This window comes from Arachis stenosperma, chromosome 5 (genome assembly GCF_014773155.1).
Source record: "Arachis stenosperma cultivar V10309 chromosome 5, arast.V10309.gnm1.PFL2, whole genome shotgun sequence".
NCBI lineage: Eukaryota > Viridiplantae > Streptophyta > Magnoliopsida > Fabales > Fabaceae > Arachis > Arachis stenosperma.
In genome coordinates this window covers 18,910,832-18,921,213 of record NC_080381.1, presented here as the reverse complement: position 1 = coordinate 18,921,213, position 10,382 = coordinate 18,910,832, and the positions used below count along the sequence as shown (strand labels likewise).

At 30.6% G+C, this 10,382-nt stretch overlaps 1 protein-coding gene across 1 annotated transcript; it reads left to right on the top strand.

Moving 5' to 3' along the window:
- Positions 1 to 4,719: 4,719 nt before the first annotated feature.
- LOC130979215 (uncharacterized) lies at positions 4,720 to 6,907 on the top strand. The gene is made up of 3 exons (XM_057902597.1): positions 4,720 to 5,262; positions 6,080 to 6,340; positions 6,441 to 6,907. Exons 1-3 carry the CDS (start codon positions 4,810 to 4,812, stop codon positions 6,627 to 6,629), a joined length of 903 nt encoding a protein of 300 aa, XP_057758580.1. The 5' UTR covers positions 4,720 to 4,809; the 3' UTR covers positions 6,630 to 6,907.
- The last annotated feature ends 3,475 nt before the right edge of the window (positions 6,908 to 10,382 follow it).

Genomic DNA, 10,382 nt, shown 5'->3' with positions numbered 1-10,382 from the left:
TCAAACTTACTCGATAGAGCATCATTCTTTGAACAATATCACCAAACAAATAGACAATTAGTTTATCAAAGTTTGCGTGGTTCGTCTATGAAAAAATTAATACCCACAAATGAAGAAGAGCCTCTTTGCTTAGAAATGATTATATTAGATGAAAAGGTACAAAACAAACATATTTATTATATTTTTAAATTAAATTTACAAAATAAATACTTTAATTATTTTTGCTTTTTATACTTTTTATATTATTTTATAATATTTTATATATAATTATATTTTAATATTGTTACAATTATACTTCTTTCAATATGCTATTCATTATTCCTTTTCTAATAACTAAAAAAAATAAATGTAATTAATTTTTTAACTAATTATTAACTATGATTTACTAAAACTGCAGAAAATACCTCTTCATATAATTGTGAAGAAAAATATAATGAACAAATTCAAACATTTGTTACAAGAAGAAAAGTATATACTATAAAAAAGTTTAAAAATAGAAGATGCAAATGATTTATATAGACCAATTAAAGGTACAATAAAAGCAAACTTTTTACTCACAGTTGTTGTGAAAGAAATTAAAGATGCAGTTTTAAACATTCTCCAACACTATTTTAAATTTGCATCACTTGAAATATTGTCTGACAAAATGGATCAAAGAAAAATATTAACAGGTAATTTAACTTTATACTATGTCAATTATTTTTATTAAAACTAACTAATTCAAAAAAAGTCTACACATTTTTATTCTTTTTATTATAGATGCCATTGAAAAACTGCATGCACTAAAAAAAGAAAAACAAGTAGATGTTAAAGAAAAATCCACAAAAATACGAAGAATAAAATTGATACTTAAAGAATAGAAAAATATACAAGCAATTCATTTTTCATTTACAGATATAGTTATTAACAAAATACTAATAATTTTAGGAACATCATGTTAAAAGTCACGTTGTGAAGAAATCTCTCAAGTCAGATAAATAAAGAAATTACAACACAAATAAAAGGCCAAAAAATTGTTGCACTCATATCAACATTGGTTAGTAAATACAAAGATACGATCTTTTTCAAAAATATTTATATCTATTGTTTTCCTTAGTTCAAACAATTATATTTTATATAATACATTAAATGAGACAAATACAACACAATCTTATTTTATATAACTTAATAAATTATAATATTTTAGGTGATTATTCGGTCAGCACAACTTCGAGTACACAAATCTATATCAATCCACAAATTGAAGAATTTGCGCAGCTGACTTATGGATATTTCATAACTAATAAGTCTCTAAAAAATTAATTCATTTATTTAATTATTCAATTTAACAAATATAAAAAAAACCCTAAATAAAACTGATCAACATGAAGAAGTAATGGAGATATCAAGCCAAGACAACACCAACACAAATCTTCATAACAGAATGATTAGAAATCGAATAACTATCCAAGATCTAATGGTCATTCAATGGGAATCTGATGATCAGGTATGATAAAAAAAACTCACAACATGCATTATACATTCATACTTACACAAATAGCATATACCTAATGATAATATAAATTGAATTTTGGAATAAGAAAAGATCTTCACAATTTTAGCAACTATAAATGAAATTGATGACAAATTTTGATAGAACTATGTTGAACGTAAAAAGTGTCAGAAGAAAGCATATAAAAAAGAGACAACCATATTTGTGACACATGTAATCAAACACCACAATATCTAACAATAAGGTAACTCTATATACTTTTCATAATTTCATCTATCAAATTATTAGTTAGGGATAAGTATTAATTTGATCCCTAATATTTAAGCTCAGAATCGAAATCGTCCCTAACATAATGTTTTATTTAGAATCGTCCTTAACGTTTTATTTCGTATTAAAATCATCCTTTTAACTTTTTACGGACAAAAATACCCTTTACCGCTACTAGCACCTTTACCACCACCAGCACTTCCCTTACTCCACCACCACCACTTCCCTTATTCCCATCAATACTAATAATCAGAATCAGAATCAAATTCAGAAGCAGAAACAATATCAAATTCAACAAAATCAAATTCAACAATATCAAATTCAGAATCAATAACATCAAATTCAACAACGAAATCAGAATCAAAAGTAGAAACAAAGCAAAAGCAAATGCAGAAGCAGAAGAAAATACAGATGCAGAAGAAGAAGCAGATGCAGAAGAAGAAGCAGATGCAGATGCAGATGTAGAAGCAGAATCAGAAGCAGATGCAGAAGAAGAAGCAGATGTATAAGCCGAAGCAGAACCACCAGCATCGCCCGTGCCTCTTACCATTCCGTCACCGTCTCATGCTTCTCCTTCCTCGTGCATCTCCCTCTCTTCGCTGTTCTGCTTCCCCGACGGCAGCTCGTGGGCGAATCGACAGCAACGGCCCAGTGGCGTGATCTCCCTCCAAGGCCCGATGACGATGCGACGGCGGCAGTGAGCCCTAGCAGCGCCGGCGCATCTCCTTTCCCTCTTCTCTTCTCCCCCATCGCAACCCCTCTCTCCTTTTTTTCTTTCTTTCTTTCTTTTGGCAGTGGGATAAATGGTGATTCCTGATAGCAACGGCGACGGCGGCTCCAAGCTTCGCCGGCGCCGTCCCCCTTTCCCTCCCCCGGCACCTTTCCCTTTTCCTTTCTCCCGCCCCCTGCGTTCTTTTCTCTTTTTTTTAAGTTTTATAATTTTCTTTATTTATTAGAATAGGGGTAATTTAGAAATAAAATTTAAAAATTTTATTAAAAAGGATAATTTTAATATAAAATAAAACATTAAGGATGATTATAAATAGAAAATTATGTTGGAAACGGTTTCGATTCTGACCCTAAACGTTAGGGACCAAAATAATACTTATCCCTTATTAGTTACTAACCCAATACTTATTTTAGGTTCAGAATTCAATTAAAGGTTTTATATCAAAGTGCTACAACAACTTTTGTACTATTTGATGGGGAAGCAAAAATATTGTTGGGCATAATTGCTTCAAATCTAATGACACTCCAAAAAAATAATGACATTGAAGTACCTCCCCAATTAAAAAATTTGTGCAACCTAACACTTATATTTGAAGTCAAAGTAAATGATTTTAATCTCAAAGAAGGTTCTCAACAATACACTGTTACCAAAACATTTGTTCCAACAAAAAACACTGAATCTCAACACCCATTACAACAAATAAAACAGGTAATACTCCAAAAAAATCATTTATTCAAGACATCATTTTTATTTCTAATTTAAATTGATTATAGGAACCAACTTCGCCAACACTATTATCATCCGACAAATATCACATACCCATCAAGAGATTAAGGAGAAAGAAAATCATACAAATTTAAGACACATCTTCGAAAGAAGAACATATATGTAAAGATGGAACAAGCAACACAATAGAAAGTACATACAACTCAACAATTCATAAAGAACATGTTTTCACAAGAACCTACACAAAAAAAAAAGAAAGCAACAACTCTAACAACAACCAATAAAGAAAAAGGAGAATGAGCGTCATATAAGAAGACTAAGTCTATCAACTAAAACAAATGCAAAAATCAAACCACCAAATAAAAATATTACTTTTTACAACTCCAACATCCAAATCTTTTGTACTATAATTTTTTTTAAATAAAACACCTTTTAAATTTAACTTTAATTTACACTTATTTAATTTAATTATACAAAAATAGTAATTTTTAATATTTATTATGTACTATCATTAATTTACCGTCTTGCACATTGCACATATCTCATTCTAATTATTTATAATAACTAAAAAACACATAATTAGATATTCATGTATGTCCATACATAAATAGTTTTATATGTATATATATGACCGTAATAAATTTAAAAATTATTTATTTTTAATAATATAATCATACTCGATTAAATATTTGTATAAAATTTTTACATAAATAGTGCATGAAAATTAATTTTTATTTGCTACTATTTCACTTTCACATGTTAATAATAACATAAAAAAATTGGATTATATTTATACAATTTTAACAAATAATAAAAACTGATTGCAAATGATAAACAAGAAATAATTATACGCTTAGTCTATTAATATACTAATATTTTTTAACACTTTAATAAGTAAATAAAAAATAAAATTTAGGTGCTTCAAAAGTAACTCAAATGTTTTTTGCGCTCTGAACCATTAAATGCTTAGCACAACAGTATTATAGATTTATCATTATTTCAAATTTAAATTAAGAAAGGAAAATAAAAATTAACTTCAAAATGAATTATATAAAAAGATATTTCAGAATAATTATGATACATGTATAAAAAAATTAATAACTAAACAAACACTGAAATAAAATATATTTAAAAATGAATTAAATAGTATATATTTATAAACAAATATATAATAATTAATTTAGTAGTTTTATTTATTTTTTTATATTGATTATATTAATATAAATTTATTCATCTTATGTTCTAAAAGTATATGTTAAGTTTATATATTAAATTTTTTTATTAAAAATATAAAAAAATTAAGTTTCTGATGTATTTATTTTGTATTTGTTAAATAAAAATATTTAAAATTTTTTGCTTGAGAGGATAAGAAATAACCTATAACATAATGCATTAAGGTAGTTACAAGGGTATGAATATTGGTGTTACAAAATGCATTACGGTAGTTGGTAGTTACACTTACATAAGAACACTGCAATTTAGAGTTTGATGTGGATGAATGAATAAAATGGTGCCAAGCATTAACACTACAATTGTGGTTCATAATTCATAACTTATTGGCTATTGCATTATCCTCTCTGTGTGGTGCTGCTTCATGACTTCACTTTCTCTCTCACACACCTTCCTCCTTCCACTGATGGCCATGGCCACCACCAATCCTTTCTCCCTCTCTTCCTCCAAATCCCACTTTCCCGCTCCTTTCTCTTCTTCTCCTTCTCGCAACCGCAAACACCCCTTTCTTCTCTGCCACCGCCATCACACCAACTCTCTTCTGCTCTGCTACTACCCTAGGTCTTCTTCTCGCCGACGAGTGGCGTGCAAGGCCGCCCAGGTTTCCATCGCGGAGGAGTCGTCGTCGTCGGGAGGGGAGAATTGGGTGCCGGTGGTGCCGCTGGGGGCTCTGCCGAAGGGGGAGCGGCGCGTGATAATACAGGAGGGAGAGACGATTCTGCTGCTTTGGTACAAAGATGAGGTCTTTGCAATCGAGAATCGTTCTCCTGCTGAAGGCGCTTACAGCGAGGGTTTGCTCAATGCCAAGCTCACGCAGGTTCTGCTTCTTCCGTTTTCTACTTTCTTACGCAATTCAATTCTATCTAGCTTAGGGTTTTGCATCATTATAATGAATTGTTCGTAGTTGCTGCTAAAGATGTGAGATTGGTTAGTTCTGTTGCTCTAGAATTTAACTTCAGTTTTTTTCTTTTAGAACTGGTTAATTGTGAATTAAGATTCAAATAGAATTCAATTCAGTTCATGAGGTCTCATTAGATGATGAAATTATTGTTAAACTAAAGGATTCAATTCATGATGAAGTTACATTCCAAACTAACAAAGGTTTGACGGATTATATAAGGAAGATGAATGTGAAAGGAAACTGAATAGAGAGATTGTATTGCATTATGATATTCGCTGTGCACAATTGATTACATATGAGGAAAGGAAAAAACCGTCCTAACTACTCAGAGATTCTGTTATACCAGAATTAGCAATAACAGAATAGCTTGTGACTTAGTCATTAAGTAACAGAATTAACTACCCTACTGATTATTTCTTGATCACTAACTGCACTCTCGTTATCATTCTTGGTGTGTACTCTATTAAGGTTTAACTCATAACAGAAGAAATATTAAATTTCGGTGAATTGAATTATATCCAATTATGCATTCCAAACTCCCTCTCTATGCACACTCTGCATTGGATGAGATCATTCTTATTTCCGGTTTGAAAATTTTTGTAAATATGGAACCTTTGGACAAGTTTTGTGAGATGAATATAGACAATATTGATCCATGCAAATTAACTCACAATTCTGGCTAGTTTGACTTGGAAACAAGCTAATCTTTTTCCATTTTCTTTCTACTTTTCAGGATGGATGCATAGTTTGCCCAACAACTGATAGCACATTTGATCTAAGAACAGGAGAAATCAAGGAATGGTATCCCAAAAATCCTGTTCTGAGAGTTCTCACGCCTGCTCTCAGGTCACTCTTTGTGTATCCTGTGAAAACAGATGAACAGAATATATATATCAGCATGAGAGGAGGTGTGACATCTGACGCCTCGGCCGAAATTGTCTTCAGTGGGAAGGCTCAACCCGGTTTAACAGCGAGCGATGTCAATGTCGATGAGGTAACAAATAACAGACATTCTGTTTTTATTTTTAACTTTGGGATCCATGCAAATTACATTCTTATCTTACTGCTTCCATGATTTGTGTGTGTGATTATAGGTTAGAATGGTTGTTGACGAGGATTCAGAGGGATTTGGTTTTACTGGTAAAAATGAATTGATAAATGGGAAAGCAGCTGTTATTGGCTTCCTTTTGTTGTTGGATTTTGAGCTATTAACAGGCAAGGGTCTTTTGAAGGGAACAGGCTTCTTGGACTTCATATATTCAGTATCTAATGCTCTCAACTAGATATTGTCATTGTTGTCGTCATCACCGTCACCATTTATGTGCATTTCCAAGACATAGCAACATTATACATTTATAATTATATCCTTTTTTTAGTCATCACAATTTGCTTTGGGACACCCTATATCTCATAGTGTATATCTGCAACCTTTCTTTCTTTTTCTTATTTTTTGTTCCCTCTTAACTCACTTTCTGCCTCAATGTCACTGATTGTACACTACTCATAATTTGTAATTCAAAAGGTGACAAAGTGATTCCAGAGTTTGTGTTTTTTATCCTTATCAACTTTTTCAATAATGGATAATCATGTTCTCTAGAATCTGATTTATATTGCAGTTAACAAAATTAAGCAGGCAATATAAAACACAGGAATATGGGTGGTTGAACAAGCAGTCATCAATAGCATAGCAAAGAAGTCACAAATTCACCATGTAGCAAATGTGATATGCCAAAAAGTCATCAATTCCATTACAATATATATTCTCTAGGATCTAGATTCTAGAAATGTAAAAACCAAGACGTATGAAGTAGTATTGATGACAAATATCGGTTATAACTTATAACGTGCTCGATTCTCCTGTCTTTCTTACGGACTATTGGAACAACTATTAAGCTGGCGAATAATTTTTGGCTTGAGAGAGCAATCATGTATAGATTTTACTTGTTAAAGTCATCTGTGTTAGAAGTTCTTTTTAGTTTTTAGTTATTATATAGCTTTTTTAATACAATAAAAGAATTGGAAACTTGAACTCTTTAGTCTACCATTACAAACTTCTTATATTTAATACCTTAACTAGTATTCTTAAGGTACTTATTAGTTAAATTATTTTTAAATGGTTCTGTTTGTTAAGATTACTAATTAAAAACATGTAAAATTTAGTTTTCAATACATTTATCAAAAGAAATTTTGAAAGTTTTTATCAATAATAACTTTAATGACTATAATATTAAAATAAAAAAACATTATTAGCTGAATTCTTTTTAAATATATTAATCTTTTAATAAATAAAAAATGAAAGAAATAGTTAATTTAAAAAGAAAGCAGTATCTTATTTATCCATCTTCAACCTGAAGCGTAATCTATACATGATTGCTCTTGGTATTAGACGAAGATGGCTTTGTAATTGGTCAATAATTACTAATTGGCAGAACCTTTTACGTTCAAGAATCATACATTTAAAATTTTTGTTTGTTGATTATTGGCTAATTTAATTTTGAGTCTTGGTAACAAGGGTCCTATAAATACTTTCTAAAAATACTATAAATTTTGGCTAATTATTGATAATGTATTTTAATATTTTTATTCAATGCCCTTACTCCTTAGAGCATTTTTTAACTATTTTTTAAAATTTTTATTGTCTTTTCAAATTTATTTCATTTTTTTTATGTCCTTCAGCCTAATAAGTCAAATTTATTCCAATTTTTAACTATTTTTACTCCGTACTACCATCAGGCCAAATGCGCAACTGTACGATAGTAAGTGATGAAGGGGCATCAGCTATTGTCTCACTGTCATTGCTGGACTCCAGGGCCGCGGCATCCGTCACTGGACTTGGTGTCGTCGTGGATGTGGGCTACTAAGCGATAGGAGGCGATGTCGTCACCGGGGACGGCGGCATGTAGTTGAGGTTAGGGACCATGATGAACGGCTGGTGTGACAACTCTGATTTTCGAGTACGCGAGAACTTTTCTGAAAGTACGGATTTCTCCAAAAGATCAGTAAAGGGAACACCTTTGATGTATCATCAAGCATCTCAATCCTCATTGTCATTATGTCATCTTTAAGTTAGAACCTTTTCTGAGGCAAGCTCGATAATGCTGTCACGAAGAACCTAGATTTTGAACCGTATCGGTTATAAGTTTTGATTCTGGTTTCCGTAAATAGTCTCATTTTGTCGAAACGGACTTGATTCATGAGAGAAGAGATATGATAGGATAATATTATCATTATATGAGTATTAGAAGCTTCTTGAATGATATTATAAGGTTACCTGGTTAATTTTAGTTAAAAACAGAAAATCAGTTTAACCGGGTTCACAGTTTACTAGTGCAGCTTAGCACCAGCACTCTCTGATGACTTTAGCAATGCTAAGGCCTCATCATACATGTTCTATTCTCATAATAAATATGTTACTAGTGTCATTTTTGCTAGTAGCTCAGAAAAAAATTTTTAGAGATGTTTTTACAAGTGTTCCGATACATCTAGTTTTAGTAGTTATACACCTGAGATATTTTAATATTATTTTAACTCACCTCCAAGCCAACCAATCACAACTCTCCCTACACCCCCAAGGCACTCCAAGGCTGCTCATTTACTCCCTTTGGTCGAAAATGAGAAGAGAGAAAAAGAGAGAAACTTTCATGACACTTTAATATTCAAAGCTTGATTTCTGCTGAACTAAAACTCAAATCAAAATTCCAATCCGACCAAAATGATCCTCTCTTCTTTCTCAACATGATCATATGACTTATAAAGGCCGGAATCAAGGTGAGTTGGCTGCACCATCTCCCTTTTGATTCGGTTTCAAAGAAACATGTTTAAACATGTGTTTTCTTGATGTTCTTCCTTAGGAATCATGCTTAACTTGACTTGAGGGCCAAGAAACGTTAATTTCCAGCAACTCTAAGGTGGAAAATCCCTTCCTAACGTGCTGAGTGAGATTTGGTCATTTGATGATTTTTGGATTTAAAATTATTTTTTATGTGATTTAGGAAGAAAAAGTACTTAAGGACCACTTGAAAGTAAACCGAATTAGGAGCAGCAAAACTAGGTAGGGTGTGACGAAATTAATCTTGATTTGGTAACAAGGATCCTATAAATACTTTCTAAAAATACTATAAATTTGGGCTAATTATTGATAATGTATTTTAATATTTTTATTCAATGCCCTCACTCCTTAGAGCATTTTTTAACAATTTTAAAAAAACTTGTTGTCTTTTCAAATTTATTCTAATTTTTTTATTTATGTCTTTCAGTCTAATAAGTCAAACATTAATCCATTGCAACAGATTTATTATTGACCAATAAATTGCTGTATGTATAAAGTAGAATTTAAATCTTCAATATTTATTTAAATAGACAAATAAATTAACTATTCGATCCATTTATGTTTGTTAAATTTAATCTTATCTAAATACCAGTATTTCTTTGCTTATATATATATAAAAGAAAGAAAAAAATAAAAATATGGAGTTTAAATCTTTATCTTTAAAAAAATTTAGAAAAAATCTACATAGTGAGAGTAGGTTCAAAGATGTATCTAGGGATTAGTCCTTTCTAAGTGAATTCTCCCTAAATATCCAATATATGAGTTTCTGATTCTTAATATCAATTCCGGTATCATATAAAAAAATTGAGTAATACTTTTAGCATTTTCAAAAAGTAATTAATTAAATAATTGGAATAGTTGTAATAGTTAACAAATGATCGGTAGTTTCTACAAAAAACTTTTTCTGTATTTTGAAAAGATTGGGGTTATATATATATATATATTAGAAAAACATCAAAGTCCTATTTGGTTGCACCCCAAGGCCCATGAAAAAAAATATCCACAATATATTTAAAAAACATCTAAATTACATAGAAAAAATATCCAGATCACATCAAAATAATTAAATTACATTAAATTCATTTTTATGGTGTTGTGGATTTTTTTCTTTATAAAAGAAACATCTGTATCATAAACTCCAATATATTTTTTGCTAAAGGACGAAAAAATATCCACAATACACAAAAAAATCTAAATTATATCGAAA